Below are 16,788 nucleotides of genomic sequence, written 5' to 3'. Positions count from 1 at the left end.
TACATGAAGTGACAATGTAAAAACACATTTAGTTTTATACTAAATCTTTTTTTAAGGTCTTGGCATTTAATATAAAGCAAATCCACACATTTTCTAACTTTCCACAAGTTCCAAAAAGGGAAGGAAGAAACCTCAGTCTTGAAATTTTGGTTTTTAAAAATCATGACACTGTTTTACCGTGAAATTGAGTAGCTAACTTTTGGTAACACCTTTTGTTTATTTGTATGTTTGTAATAATGGACCTTTTAAAACACAGGAATGTTTTGGTTTGTACAGACTTTGAAAAATGTGTGTTAATAAAAATTCATATTGACTTAAGTATAATTGGTTATTTTTTTCATTTCTTGCTGGTTCACCAATAGACATATCCCATAATCCCCTTCAATCTAGAAAAGAGTCAGTTTGTCTTGCTTGTAGAATTTAAACAATTAAAAACCTAACAGTGCTAATAGGGAGTTTTATGTCCATCAGAGAATAAAATCATTCTCTTTCTTCTTTGAGTTTATTTATTCAGTTTAAGTGCTTGCTTTGTTATAAGCACTGGTAGGCAATGAGGATACAGCAGTGAAGACAATTGACAAAGTTACTCTCCTCATGACGCTCCCATTTAATGGAATATTGGACAACACCATTGTTCCTTGATTTTATATTTACCATTATTACTCAAAATTAATACGGGATGAATCTTTATAAGGTATGAGTGAAAGGTTTTTGAGATGTCATCTCAAGGAGAGGAATGTATTGGTTTGAAACATTGGTGCTAGTAGGTTTCTAAATAACAGGTGCCTTTCAGACATTATCACTGTCACATCCTGGTCATTCTGTTCTATAGGTGTAATGACAACGTATTTTCTCTAAATAAAGATAGTTTTATAGGTGCTATGGTCTGAATGTTTATTGCCCCTCTCCTCTCCGCCAGATTCATATGTTGAGATCCTAACGCCTAGTGATGGTAGTATTAGGAGGTGAGGACTTTAGGAGGAGCTTAGATTCTGCCCTCATGAATGGGATTAGTGCCCTCATAAAGGATGCTCCAAATAAATCCCTTGCGCCTTCTACCATATGCCAGCTATGAATCTAGAAGAGGGCCCTCATTAGAATGCTGACCCCTTGATCTTGAACCTCCCAGCTGCCAGAAATGTGAAAAATAAATTTCTGTTGTTTATAAGCTACCCAGTCTGTGATATGTTGTTATAGCAGCCCAAACAGACTACGACAGTAGGTTATGTTTATGACCACATTTATTGTGTGAATTACCTTAATTTACCCATTTACACAGCCGTATAAGCGGCTGTAGGGAAAGAATATAGTGTAAACAGAGAAAGATATCATGTAGTTCTTCAGGAAGTTCTTCAACCACTCTAACTAACCTTAAAAGCAACTTAGCAGGATTTTGGTTGCATCCTTTTCAGTTTAAGACCGTATGTTACCTGTAGTATAGCTATCTTCATCTAACGGTCAGTTCGAGGATTTGGGGGGAGGGGCCGTTTTCGGGAAGGTCCAAACTGTCAGGACCTACAGAGTGTTGTGGTTATTATTCCTGCATAACAAATTACCCCCAAATTTAGGTGTTTTGCTTTTGTTTTGTTTTTTGGCTGTGCCGGGGGCTCGCGGGATCTTAGCTCCCTGACCGAGGCAGTGAAAGCACTGAGTCCTAACCACTGGACCGCCAGGGAACTCCCCAAAATTTAGTGTTTGAAAACAACCATTTTAATATGCCCACAAACTCTGTTGATCAAGAATTTGGACAGGGCACTGTGGGGACGACTGGTCTTTGTTCTTTAATGTCTGGGTCCTCAGCTGGGAAGATACAAAAGCTGAAGGAAACTTATTGGAACTGAAATCATCTCTCTGAAGGCTCTGCTTACTTGTGTATCTAGTGCCTGGACTGAGATGACAAAGTCTAGTAATGCTGACTGAAGCACCTATGTAGGGCCCCTCCATATATACCTTGCCTTCTCCAGCATGATGGGCTCAAGGTAATCAGACTTCTTCCATGGTGGATCAAGACTCCAAGCACAAGTGAACAAATCTGAAGCTGTGTTTCATCATCTGACCTGTCCTCAGAAGTCACATTACCTCACTTCTGCAGCATTTTATTGGTCAAAGCAGTCAGGAGTCCATCCAGACTCAAGGGGAGGGGACATAGATCCCTTCTCTTGATGAGAAGGTGACAAAGTAGAAGAGCATGTGGGATGGAAGCTACTGTGGAGGCTATTTTAAAAAATATAATCTGCCAGACTTCCCTGGTGGCACAGTGGTTAAGAATGCACCTGCCAATGCAGGGGACACGGGTTCGAGCCCTGGTCCGGGAAGATCCCACATGCCGCGGAGGAACTAAGCCCGTGTACCACAACTACTGAGCCTGCTCTCTAAAGCCCGCGAACCACAACTACTGAGCCCATGTTCCACAACTACTGAAGCCCGTGTGCCTAGAGCCTGAGCTCTGGAACAAGAGAAGCCACCACAATGAGAAGGCCACGCACCACAGCGAAGAGAAGCCCCCGCTCGCCGCAACTAGAGAAAGCCTGCGCGCAGCAACGAAGACCCAACAACGAAGACCCAACGCAGCCAAAAATAAATAAATAAACTTATTAAAAAATATATATATATAAAATCTGCCACATAGAGAATGGCTTTTGGAAACAAACCGAATAGAAGAGAACAAGGCACAAGGCAGAAGCTGCAATGACTTTCATGGCCTATCTTTGGATGTCACACTGCATCATTTCTACAATACCCTATTGGTTACAGAAGACAAATTACTGACACTGGACTTCCCTGGTGGCACGGTGGTTAAGAATCCGCCTGCCAATGAAGGGCACACGGGTTCGAGTCCTGGTCCGGGAAGATCCCACAAGCCATGGGGCAACTAAGCCCATGCGCCACAACTACTGAGCCTACATGCCACAGCTACTGAAGCCCGTGCGCCTAGAGCCTGTGCTCCGCAGCAAGAGAAGCTACCACAATGAGAAGCCCGTGCACTGCAACAAAGAGTAACACCCGCTCGCTGCAACTAGAGAAAGCCTGCACACAGCAACAAAGACCCAACGCAACCAAAAATAAGTAAATAAATTTTTTAAAAAATTACTGACACTATTCAATGTGGAATGGGACTACCCATGTGCATTCATATCAGGAGGCAGAACCACTGGGGTCCATCTTGGAGACTGGCTACCACGTTGACCTTTGACCAATAAGATTGATTAACAACTATGTGAATCTCTGGATTTTGAAGGCAGGAATGACAGTTGGCATTTGGGGGAAAGGAGTTCATATTTCCTAGTTATGACTGGAGTCAAATAACCACTTTGCCTGCCAGTGCTTGTCAGGCTGTCACTGAAGCAGATTATCAACTCTACCTGAAAAGTGAGACTGTGTCAGGCTGTGGTTAGCTCTAAAGTCAGACTGCCTGTGTGTGAGTTCTATCTCTACTTAGGGTTGTTGTGAGGATTAAATAATGTATGTAGAAGTCTCTAAAACAGTGCTTGGCACATAGTATGCACTCGATTTTTTAAGCTATTATTATCACAGAATCTACATTGTCTGTTTCTTGAGAGAGAAAACAGTGACAAAATAGAGTGAACATATATGTTCACTTTTTTAAAATTTATTTTATTTATTTTAACTTTTTTGGCTGCATTGGGTCTTCGTTGCAGCGCACGGGCCTTCTCCAGTTGCGGCGAGCGGGGGCTACTCTTCCTTGCAGTGCGCAGTCTTCTCATTGCGGCGGCTTCTCTTGTTGCGGAGCACGGGCTCTAGGTGCGCGGGCTCAGTAGTTGTGGCACTCGGGCCTAGCTCCACGGCATGTGGGATCCTCTCAGACCAGGGCTTGAACCCGTGTCCCCAGCATTGGCAGGCGGACTCCCAACCACTGCGCCACCAGGGAAGCCCTGTTCACTTGTTTTTTGTTTCCAAAGTTACTTTATCTCCAGATCACTTTATCCCCAGATTCACGCAACCCACAACTTTTATATCTTTTTTTCAACTCCACATTACCCACCTCATGCGTGCCACTTCATTACACTGATCCTTAGAGTGCCATTTTTCTTTACGTTTAATAAGATATAACTTGCATCTGGTAAAATTTATCCTTCTCAGTGTATACATCAAAAATATTTTGATGGATGTATGCAGTTGTGTAGTCACCACAGTCAAGACATGGAACATTTCCATCAGCACAAAAACTTCCCTTGTGCCCCTTGGCAGTCAGTTCCCTCTCCCAGCTCCAGCCCCTGGCAACCATTAATCTGATTTCTATCCTTATAGTCTTGCCTAACCATTAATCTGATTTCTATCCTTATAGTCTTGCCTTTTCCAGAATGTCATATAAATGGAATCAAACAGTATGTAGACTTTCATGTCTGACTTCTTTCATTTAGCATATGCATTTGAGATTCATCCACATTGCTTCACGTCTCAGTAAATTTATTCCGTGCTTCAGTAGTTTGTTCCTTCTTATAGCTGAAAAGTTTTCCATTGATAGATGTACCACAATTTGTTTATCTATTCAGCAGCTGACGGATATTTGAGTTATTTCTAATTTTTGGTTACTATGAATAAAGCTAACACATTTGCATACACATCTTCATATGAACATGTGCTTTCATTTCTCTTGGGTAAATACCTGGCAGTGGGATTGCTGGATTGCATGATAAGTTTATGTTTAATTTTCTAAGAAACTGACAAACTTTTCCAAGTGGTTGTACAAGTTTGCATTCCCACTGGCAATATATGATGAGTGCTAATTTTAACACAGTCTTCTTTGCAAACTTCTTTGAATTTCTCCACTGACTCTTCCCTACATTTCCCAGAAAGCTTGTTATATTGGTGATAATGATACTTTATTTTTAAAATATGAGATGTATTTACTGAAGTGTAGCATATATACAGAAAGGACACACATCACAAATGTATGACTTGATGAATTTTCACAAAGTAAACACAGTTATATAATCACCATCCGGATCAAGAAAGACTGCTACCAGCACCCTAGCCCATCTCATGTGCCCATTCCTAGTCACTCCCTCTCCTCCTCAAAACTGAGAGTTCCATGGTGGCCTAATGCTTAGGATTCCAGGTTTTTCATTGCCGTGGCCCGGGTTCAATCCCTGGTCGGGGAACTGAGGTCCTGTATAGCTGCACAGCAAGGCAAAAAACCAAACCAAACCAAAAAACTAACTACATGCTATTCTGAATTTTAATAATATAGATTCATTTTGCTGGTTTTGAACCTAATAAATATGGGATAATACAGAATGTACTCATCTTTGTCTACTTCTTTTGCTAGACGTTATGTTGGACAAGGTCACCCACATTGCTCACATAGCCGTGGGCCATGAATTTTCATGCTGTATGATACTACAATTTATCCATCCTACTGTCGATGTACATTTGGGCTGTTTCCAGTTTGGAACTTGTAAAAATAAATGCTGCTCTGGCCATCTTCATAATAGCTTCGAACTGGAAACTATCCAAATGCCCATAAATAAGAGAATGGATAATCAAATTGTAGTAAGATCATATGATAAAATACTACTCAGCAATAAAGACCAAACCACTGACATATGCAATATCATGGATAAATCTCAAAAACATTATGTTAATTGAAATAAGCCAACACTAAAGAATACATAACGTATGATCCCTTCTTGATGGAGCCTGAGAATAGGCAAAACTAATCTGTAATGATAAAAATCAGACAGTGATTTCTGGGGATGAGGAGAATTGATTAGAAAGGAACACAGCCTGGACTTCCCTGGTGGCGCAGTGGTTAAGAATCCAACTGCCAATGCAGGGGACACGGGGTCGAGTCCTGGTCCGGGAAGATCCCATATGCCGCGGAGCAACTAAGCCCGTGTGCCACAACTACTGAGCCTGCTCTCTAGAGCCCGCGAGCCACAACTACTGAGCCCATGTGCCACAACTACTGAAGCCTGCGCGCCTAAAGCCCATGCTCCACAACAAGAGAAGCCACTGCAATGAGAAGCCTGCGCACTGCGACGAAGAGTAGCCCCTGCTCGCCGCAACTAGAGAAGCCTGTGTGCAGCAACGAAGACCCAACAGAGCCAAAAATAAATAAATTTAAATAAATAAATAAAAATAAAAAAGACATTGGTGACTTACAAAAGAAAAGCATCTCTTAAAAGAAAAAAAGAAAGGAACACAGCCTGAGGAAACTTCCTTGTGTAACAGTGAAAGTGTTTTATTTCTCAGTTTGGATGGTTGTTACGTGGGTATATACAAATGTCAAAATTCATTGAAATGAACACTTAATACCTGTGTATTCTATTGTGTGTTAATTATGATGAAATAAAAATTAATACAGAGAAATGCTGCTTAGTCGTAAAAAATGCTGTCATGAATTTTCCGATACTTGGTTTTTGGAACACATATGGATGCACATCTGTTGAGTATACAGGTAGGAGTAGAATTGCTGGGTCATAGAATATGTATGAATCATGGCTCTACAATTTAATAGCTGGATGACATTGGGCAAGTGCCCAGAACCTCTAGAGAACACCAGTTTCCTTATCTGTTACCAAGGAGCTAATCTCACCTTGATGGGTTCGAACCATGAAAACTGTTTTTTTCAATTAGCAAAAAGACATAATGCTGAGAAACCTCATTTTCTAAAAGCACTGCTTTTTCAGAAAATTTGCTATTTGAAATATCAGTAAGAACGGAATATTCCACTCTCGCCTGGAGGATCTGAGTTACTTTGACACAGAGAAGCAGCCTCAATTTCCAATCCAGGTGCAGAGCTTCAGATAAGGGGTTTCCAGATACAGCATTCCACATTTATCTTCACGCTGTAGTTTCCAAGGAAACAGGATTCTGAGTCTTCTTGTTAGCTCAGGCCTGACGATAATCCCTTTACACATAGCCTGGTGTGCTTTGAGGCTATCAAAAACACTGCTTCTTTTAAATTTTACCTACACTCCATCTTTCCAAATCCTGGAATAATTCTATCTCTCCCGTGCTTGGTGAGATACCCCATGATTCCTCTGGTGTGTAGTCCCCCTTGCAGCAGTAAGTTAAGAATCCTAACTTTGTCAGACCATATAAAGATAAAGCCACTTTATCAGATGGGCTTTATCTTGGGTATTACCAATAACTTTGTAAAATGTGTTCACATTACCTGGATGGACATTAAGAAATGATAGTTATTTTTTATTATTCATGTATAAATTCAATATATGTTCATTTGACATCTAGTATTTGCTAGGCACAAATGTATTGCTATGAGAGATAGCACAAGATAGCCATGGCACAGATGGAAAACCACTTTTTATTTTAGCTGGAGAAATAAACCGACAATAACAACCACCACTATGTTTTCAATCCTAGGAGAAAAATACCTTTACTGAACTTCACTTTAAATAGAATCAAATGTAAATGAAAACATTCTCAAGACTATTTTATAGGTAAAAAAGTACAATGTACACGATTTACTATAAGATAGGACATAAAACTATGGATTCTAAGAAATCGTATGGTTTTAATAACCAGAATGAGAGGACCCAAATGTCATCTGTCCTTTTCTAAAGAGAAAAAATTGCTCTTATAAATGCTCCAACGAAAAATAGAGACAGCATTGCTTACAAAATCTCTAAGGCTGAATGCAGGCTCATTCACCCATTTAGGGTCCCCTCCTACACAGGCAAGCATCTTCCTCTCTTGGTCATTCCCCAGAGATTGCAAAGCAGACTGGAGTGAAGTGGGGTGGAGAATACAGGAAACAAACACTGCCAGTTCCCCTTCACTTCTCTCTATCTTGATCTCCTCCAACAGCAAAATCCTACTCTTGTCTTTCCATCTAACATACGCTCACAAAATACAGTCTTCTATGGGAACATTGAGGTCATACACTCCAAATTACTTAAGAGAATGATTTTAAAAATTTGACAGTCTAGTTCTCCAAGAAATCCTGGTTTGGGATATAGATGAAGAAGTTATTTGGGAGGGATTTAGATGGAGAATGAATTTGGTAATATAAGAATGCGTTTTAGGGACATAGCAAGATGACAATACAATTAGCTTAGTGTTTGGGTTTTGCAGTCAAATCTCAGAAAAACAAATTAACCTCTATGGTTTTTACTTTCTCAACTGTAAAAGGGAAAATAATAATGCTTGCTCTGTCGAGTTACTTTACTTCAACATTAAAAAAAATCGATTGTCCGTTATCTAGTCTGAAGGTAAAAATATAGTTAGAACATCGTCCCTTGCTGTGAAAGAGCTTATGAACAACTGAATTGCAGTGAGGGGATCACAAATAATACGTGCTCAAGAAATCTTATTATTATCATTTTATTGTTTAGACTAGAAGAGGGGTGGAGGGAGAAATGCAAGTAATTTGTAAACCATAAAAGTGCACTCCAATAAAGATGTAAAAAAAATAAAATAAAATAAAAAAAAGTGCTCCACAAATCCTAACAAAGCCCTAGAGGATGGAAGCAGAGTGAGGAATTTCAGGAGTTTGGTTACGGATCTGGGTTTCAAGGCTGTCGAATTCTCCATATTTGGGCCTGAATGCTCAGAATAGAACAGAATAGGATGTTAGGGCTGAGATCATCTGGTACAATTTTATGCTAATCGAAAAATTCTTGCCTTCTGTCACCGTGCCCTGGCGATAAACAACACCGCCACCTCAGATTCTCCAATCCGAGCCCCAATGGTATGATGTCATCGCCCCGCCCCGCATCCCCAAGCTCCAGGGCGTCACGTCTCTAAGCTACCGTGCCTACACCAGTTCCAGAGGCGCCTGCGCAATGTGGGGGAGCCAGGGCGGACGTGTGCGCGCTGCGAGGGGGCGGGGCTAGCGCTCACGCAGCTTTATCCCCTTCCCCGCCCTTTCTCTTCCCGGTTTCCCTGTCAGCCTGCTGGTCGGGTCTGGCGGCTGCTTCCGGTAGGAGCGCGGTGCAGGGCGAGTCGGCCTCGGCTCCTCGTCATGTCCTACGGTCCCTTAGATATGTACCGGAACCCGGGGGCCTCGGGGCCCCCGCTCCGGGACTTCAACAGCATCATCCAGACGTGCAGCGGCAACATCCAGCGGATCAGCCAAGCCAGTGAGCCGGGGTACCGGGCTGGGGGGCGGGGGCCGTCCCGGGGACAGGCCCGGGTGAGGCTGCCGGGACGCGGAGCCCGGCTAGGGCTACGGCCAGAGCCACACCTGAGGCCGTCTTGGGTGCTCTACTCTGGATACGGCGGGCTGCTATCCCCGAGTCTGCCAGGCCCAGGCACCCCGAGGGTCCGGAGCCCCAGCTGCAGCTCGAGTTTCTTCTCAGGAGTTCTGTTCTTACCGTGTTGGGGCCAAGACAGCAGTCCTGACAGCCGCAGGGTGGGAGGGTGTGTGTGTGTCCCCTCCAGAGCAGTGAATGAGTCGACTGGCTCCAGTGGTCAGCCTAGTTTTTCCTGTCATCTGCCTCCCTCCACCCACCTCTCTTTCCTCTTTGGCCAGCTTGGATCGGGAGCTGTTTACTGGTTTAGAGTTTACATTCTGCTGAGCTTCTGGCTTCTTGGAAGTCAGAACCTTTCAATTAAGGGAAGTGGAGAGTGCATGTGTTTTGGTGACTTTAATACTGTTCTTCCTGTAAGGAATTTGGAAATCAGATACAATGACTTGTATTCGAGGGGTGAGATGACTTCTACTTTAATAAAGAGAATTCACCAAAAACATTTTAGTTTACATTCTTTTGTCTTTTGTAGCAAAAGATTTGCATATATTTTTGGATTTCAAGCCAATGAGGCTTTTGTTTTCCTTCCCCACCTAGTTACTCTTTTGAACAAGCATGATACACAGAGAAGCTCAGGGACATGGCCACAATCACATAGCAAGTAAGACATGGTAGAGGTGGTGGTGGATTTCAGAATGTCATTGCTTGTCTTAAAACTCCCTCCCCACCATTAGGGTCTGAATGATACTATAGTTGAATGAGTCAAATACACGTTATTCCTTGTGCCTGAAAATTAGCTCAGAGCCTTATAAACAGGAGGTCAGCAGCAGCAACTACTTGGAAAGAATGGTATCATGATCCTTGTTGTTTATTATTGTGTTTTTGTGAGCTTGGCTGTACCCTGTTAATAGGTACAACTAGTTGGTCCTGAATTACAATTATGTTCTATATTTTAAAGAACAATCTATCACTTAGCTTTTAAATTTAAATATATAATGAGAGAGGGAAGTTTCTGATGGAAAGCGTTTGAATCTGGGCACTTTGGAAGTGGAAAGAAGAATATGTGGTCTGTTAAATCCAGAAATTTGAAACAAAAATTAATGTGACCACTGGTTAGAAAGTATAGTACTTTGTGTTCCAGTTTCCTTTTGTGAGGGAGCTGTAATACAGGTTAGATCAGAATATTCTGGTTCAATACTGAAAGTTTCTTATCGAGGCCAAATATAATTTTAATGTCTATTTGTGAAATTTTCATGCTGCATGTATTTGAGTATGAGGCATGTAGTATGTATAGGAACTGACATGGATTCCTTCAACAGGGAACCTGTGGCGTACATAGTGACTGAAAGCGATCGCTACTATAGAAGAGATATAATAAAATTATAGATATTCAGGAGAGAAAGACACCTTTTTCACTTGGGAGAGGCCAGGGAAGGCATTATTGGCATTTGAGCTAGGTCTGGAAAGATGGTGGAAAGTATTTGAACTTTCGAGAGTAAAGAAGGGAAGAGCGTTCCAGGAGGGAATAAAATGAACAAGGCATGGTAGTGGGAAAGCATGTGGTGTGTATAGAAAAGTAGAGTGATTTAATTTGGCTAGACTGGTGGAGTCCAGAAAGTAGTGGAAAATAGGATTGGAAAGGTAAGTTGGGGCCCAAACATGAAGTGCTTTAAGTGCTACACTAAGGGGGTTTGGATATAATTCTTTAGAAATGTGTAAATTGAGTTGGAAGGGAGAGAGACTGGAATCAGAGACACCAGTTAGGATCTGAAAATGAAAAGAAGGAAAGGATAGGAGAGGTGTCTGGTGATAGAATTGATAAGGTTTAGCTGTTGATTAGGCATCAGGCTCAAGGGATAGTTGGATTCATTCCATTAATAACATTAATAGCTAACATTTGAGTACATACTGTATGCCAGGCGATATAAGTGCTTTACATGCATTATCTTAATTTTGTAACAACCCTGTGAAGTAATTACCAATATTATTTCTTTTTATGGGTTAGGAAACAGGCTGAGAAAGGTTAAATAATTACCCAGCTTACAAATGGCAATACCTAAATTTGAAACCAGATCTGTCTCTTATGACCAGCATTCAGCCTTTTTATAATTTTTAATTAATATTACAGTTTTATAACAGTTAACACTTCAAGTTACAAGTGACTTTTCTTTTTCTTTCTTTTTTTTTTACTCTTCATAGGAAGCTATGGGGAATACCTGAGGCTGTGGAACTTTCTCTTCTTGTGGTGTGTCTGCCTCTCCTGCTAGATTGTTAGTTCCTTTGAAGAAATGGGACATGACTTATTCATCTTTATATTTCTAGTACTTATCTTAGACCCAAGTATATGTTAGGTTCATTCATTCACTGTTCAACAAATATTCTATGAGCACCTGCTATGCACTGGGGATGGAGTGATGAGCAGGACAGACAAAATCCTGCCCTGATTGTGTGTATGTGTGTGTGTTTGTGTATGTGTACGTATACACACGTATGCATACATGCACATATATGAACAATATTGAGAAATAATAAGTGCTATGAAGGAAAAAAGGGAACAGGGAGTGAGGAGAGCCAGAGGGTGGGCGTGCTATTTTATATTTTTACATCAGTTGGTCAAGGAAGGCCTCTCTGAGGGGGTGATGTTTGAGTAGACACCTGAATGAAGTGAGGGAGAAAACCTCGTGAGTAGCTGGGGGAAGGCATCCTAGGCAGAGGGAATAGCAAGAGCGAAGACCTCAGTGATTTCAAGAATAGCAAGGAGACTAGTGTGGCTGGACTGCAGTTAGAGAAGGGGAGCATCGTAGGAAAAGAGGCCAGGGAGGTAGCCAGGGATCATATCATTTAGGGTCTTGATGCTTAGTAAATTGTATTTAGTAGATTTGAATGAATGAGGTTTCTCTACCATCTTGGAACTCTTCCTGACTCATTTACCTTGTGCTGTGTGGTTCCTACCACATCTTATGACCCTAGTCAGTGTGAGTTGGAATTCTCCCCTTGGGATTGTTTACTGAGGCACTGGGAATTTGAAATTGGTAGGGTGACATTGCTTCTACCCACTTATCAGGCTGGTGCCCATCCCCCAGACGTGGCCAGCATACCTAAGTATACAGTCTGAATGTGACCTCCCAGACATATGCCCACATCCATATAGTCCTGCAAGGAGCTGTATCTATGGAAAATTTGAGAGAATAGCTATTCTTTTTTCTCAACTGTGGGTTTTTTCACATATGTGGGTTTGGAATTGCTGAGCATATCAGCCTGAAATACGGCAGGCCACTGCGTGGGTTGTTATAGGTACAGCTAAGGTTGACTGCCTGGTACAAGGGGTTGTTATCAGTATGTGTGGGCTACAGAAGAAAACTGCTTGACTCTGCCTATTGTGAAACAAAGGGTCTGGGCAAGTATTGCTGAGGCAGATATAAGGAAATAACCTTAACAGGCGCCAAGTTATCTCTGAAGAGATTAAAGAACATCATTTCTGTTCTTTAACGTTGCTAATTTTTTTTAAAAATTATTTATTTATTTATTTATTTTTGGCTGTGTTGGGGTCTTTGTTGCTGCACGCGGGCTTTCTCTAGTTGCGGCGAGTGGGGGCTACTCTTTGTTGCTGTGTGCAGGCTTCTTATTGTGGTGGCTTCTCTTGTTGTGGAGCACAGGCTCTGGCGCGCGGGCTTCAGTAGTTGTGGCACGCGGGCTCAGTAGTTGTGGCTCACGGGCTCTAGAGCGCAGGCTCAGTAGTTGTGGCGCATGGGCTTAGTTGCTCTGCAGCATGTGGGATCTTCCTGGACCAGGGCTTGAACCCATGTTCCCAGCATTGGCAGGCAGATTCTTAACCACTGCACCACCAGGGAAGCCCAACGTTGCTAATTTATTGATATGGTTCTGTTTACTAAAAAAATTAAAAGCAGTTGAACTTTTAAAACTGATTATCGTGTGCAGTCCTCTGGGTTGTTCTTTCAGAGTTATTTTCATATTGGCCCCTTGCTCTTTATTTCATTGTCCTCCTCATAAGTCTTCATGATCTCAGCCTCTGTCATCCAGCAGCATACTCTCAGTGTCTCTGTTCCCATTCTAGTTCATCCTGATAAGGCTATCAGCAGTATGTCTAAAGTCCTGTTTTCATTATACCACTCACCTCCTCAAGAGCCTATGGCGGCTCTCTGTTGTCTGCTGTATCAGATCTTAACATTTCACCTTGCTTTCACTGTCTCTGTCATCTTAACCCAAATTAGCCATATTTTCTACTTCTCTTTGTTACAGGCAGGCTGTTTTTCTTAACATCCCTAAACACGGGGTTTTGCTGCAAGTTTTTGCTCTTTCTGTTCCTCCTTTCTTTAATCTTTCCCTATCTCACTAGCTACCTAAATTATAAAAATCCTTTGAGTTGTGCTTAAATCCTGCCGCTTGTAACTAAGCCTTCCTTTGCTTTTGAAAGAGTGAAGTCAGGAAGAGCCTGGGCCTTAAGCTCAGTAGATCTGTGGCTGAGTCCTTGGTCCTCTGTGTTGTACTGTTCACCTTGGGCAGGCTAGTTCCCCTTTCTATCTGTTACCCCATATGTAAAATGAATGGTGTTGTTAAAGTGGGATGTTTGAAAGTGCCTAGTCTAGTGCCCGGTACATAGTAGACATTCAGTAAATGGTGATATTATTGGTTGAGCCCCCTGCTCCACTACAGTTTAGTAGTTAAGTGAGCAGGCTCAGGAGTCAGACTGCCTGGGTTTGAGCCCTAGATCTGCTTCTTGCTAGCTATGTAAACATATTGCTGTACCTCTCTATTTCACAGTTTCCTCATCTATAAGATGGAGTTAATGATAGACTCTACTTCATAGGATTGTGGGAATTAAGTGAGGTAATTTATATAAAGTGCTTAAAGCAGTGCCTGCAACATTGTTTAAGAAATGTTAGCTATCATTTTGGTTTTTTCCTTTGAACTTGCAAGCTTAACACTTACTTTATTCTGTAGTCTTTAATTCATCCTTTTTGACCTTGTTATTCCAACTGAGAGATTACTATTAGTTTTGTTGTGGGGATAGTGATCACGCATTGTACAGCTGTCTTTAGCTTCAGTGCCTGGCACAGCAGTGGATATGTAGTTAGCATTCGATGTGTACTTAATTGATTTTATCATTGCTAAGTACATTTTTCTTGGTCTCGAGTTTGATAATAATAGCTATCCTTAATTGAGTTCTTTTAAGTGCCAGACATGTTCTAAATTTAGCTTCATATTATCTTAGGTCATCCTCACAACAACCATATGAGGGTTCTCTTGTTTTTCCCATTTTTTAGGTGAGGAAACTGAGGCACAGAGGAATAGAAACTTTTGCTAGGAAGTGGTGGAACCAGGAATAGCACACAGCAGTCTTAACTGAGAGTCTGTGCTCTTAACGAGTTCGTGTCCTGTCATGGGTATGGTAAATAGAAGATTATACCTTTGATGTTTAGTATTCATGTTCAGTTTAGTTTAGAGCTTTACTATTGTAGTATAGCGGCTACTTTTTTTTTTTTAGTTGTTTTAATTTTTTAGCTGCATTGGGTCTTCGTTGCTGTGCGCAGGCTTTCCCTAGTTGCGGTGGGGCTACTCTTTGTTGCGGTGCGCGGGCTTCTCATTGCTGTGGCTTCTGTTGTTGCGAAGCACGGGCTGTAGGTGCGTGGCTTCAGTAGTGCGGCACACGAGCTCAGTAGTTGTGGCGCGTGGGCTCAGTAGTTGTGGCTCGTGGGCTCTAGAGCGCAGGCTCAGTAGTTGTGGCACACGGGCTTAGTTGCTCTGTGGCATGTGGGATCTTCCTGGACCAGGGTTTGAACCCATGTCACCTGTTTTGGCAGGAGGATTCTTTGTTGTTGTTGTTGTTGCTAGAAATCTCTCCTGTCTTAGGAAGTTGACAGAGAGATACTACTTTTTTTTTTCTTGAATTTTATTTTATTTATTTATTTATACAGCAGGTTCTTATTAGTTATCCATTTTATACATATTAGTGTATATATGTCAATCCCAATCTCACAATTCATCACACCACCACCCCGTGGCAGGCGGATTCTTAACCCCTGTGCCACCAGTGAAGTCCTATAGTGGCTACTTTTAAAAAGTCAGGTCATTTTCATTGTAGCTTTGCAAAAGCAGTGCAAACCTAATTTTCAAAGACACTGAGATGACTTCATTGTAATAATGACCACATAGGCTATCATTTTCTCATTTAATGTAAATAATGCTCTTTCTTTGAATTTATATTTGCTTGTTTAATATACTGAATTAGAGCATTCGAGTCTCTCATATGAAGAAATTTTTACCTGTATGGTAGTTGCTTTTGATATGACTAGACATTGATTTGGATTAAGGTTCATTTGGAGATTCACATTCTGCCTATATCAGCTAAAAGCACATGAAGAGTGTTCAGTCTAGAGTAGTTCCTAGTGTGGGTGTTAGCTGTAATGTGCAATAAATTGATTTGCTTCGTAGTCTTTTAAAAATTTTAGCCAGGACATGCTTTTAAAAGTGAGAGGTCAGTGATAGGAGAAATTGAGGCCTAGTTTTAAAAATAACAAAATTGCTTACACGGAACTGAGGCCTAGTCATCTGGTTTCCAGGATTATGTAGCATTTCATAGAGAATAGATACCCAATTATTTTCATCCAAAATATTGTGACAAATCAATCTAAAGTGAAACTTTTATTTACTAGAATGCTTAGAAAAGGAGTTTTCTCATTAACCGAGCTGACCAGAAAACCCTTTTAGATGTAGCCCATTTTGGTAAAAATTGTTCCAAGAAGTATCACTGTACTTTTTGACATTTTAAGTACATTCAAGTGAAAATAAGCATGTATGTAAACATTCACACTATTCTATTTCTTTTTGTGCTTTAGGTTGAAGGGATACATTTCTTAGTTGTAAAACAGATGGGTCATTAAGTCACTATTTTCAAATAAACCTCTGATGTTGGTGGTTATGGAGGGCGGTATACAAAACAATGATACTTCCAGTAGATGTAGACACCACTGTCTTTATCATTTGAGTTTTGGGGCATCTGATACCTGAGTCTTGCTGGAAACTTTTAGGAAAATATCAATATGCAGGAATTTAGATAGAATTGATGGAGGCTTGGATTCATTCTGGTGCTTAACTAGTAAGTGACCCTATAAAGTCCTCCTCCGCCCCACCCCCCATCCCAATTCAGGTAATCTCAGCAAACAAAAGAAGTCAGAAAAGTCTAGATAAATAAAAGTTCTCAGCTGAGAATATACAAAGAGCAGCTGAATTTCAATTGATTTTTTCCCCCCAAAGTCTGTAAAGTCCCCTTTGCTCTCTAGGGCATTTAATATGGTTTGATAGACGATTAACAACTTGAAACTTTGACATACCTGTAGAGTTTCTAAGGAGAATGCTCTATATAAAGACAGTCAGTAAGATGAAATGTTTCCTTGAACTGCCATACCAGTAACATTTCCCTTTATATGTCACCCTGTAACCAACTATTTTCTGGAGGGGTATGTATGTGTGTGTGGTTATGCAAATACAAAAATGAGTAGAAGGGCTTCCCTGGTGGCGCAGTGGTTGAGAGTCCGCCTGCCGATGCAGGGGACGCGGGTTTGTGCCCTGGTCTGGGAGGATCCCACATGCC

General features: G+C 41.3%; 1 protein-coding gene across 1 annotated transcript in view; it reads left to right on the top strand.

The window, feature by feature from the left end:
* The first annotated feature begins 8,820 nt into the window (after positions 1 to 8,820).
* STX12 (syntaxin 12) overlaps positions 8,821 to 16,788 on the top strand; it is a 34,364-nt gene continuing 26,396 nt past the window's right edge. Inside the window, exon 1 of the mRNA XM_029229933.1 lies at positions 8,821 to 9,068. Coding sequence (XP_029085766.1) covers positions 8,951 to 9,068 — 118 coding nt within the window. The 5' untranslated portion in view covers positions 8,821 to 8,950. The remainder of the gene's footprint in view (positions 9,069 to 16,788) is intronic.

The sequence above is a fragment of the Monodon monoceros genome, unplaced genomic scaffold (assembly GCF_005190385.1).
Source record: "Monodon monoceros isolate NGI ecotype Baffin Bay Population unplaced genomic scaffold, NGI_Narwhal_1 Super_Scaffold_18, whole genome shotgun sequence".
In the NCBI taxonomy this organism is placed as follows: domain Eukaryota; kingdom Metazoa; phylum Chordata; class Mammalia; order Artiodactyla; family Monodontidae; genus Monodon; species Monodon monoceros.
The sequence above is the reverse complement of the archived record's forward strand: the minus strand, read 5'-3'. Positions and strand labels throughout refer to the sequence as shown.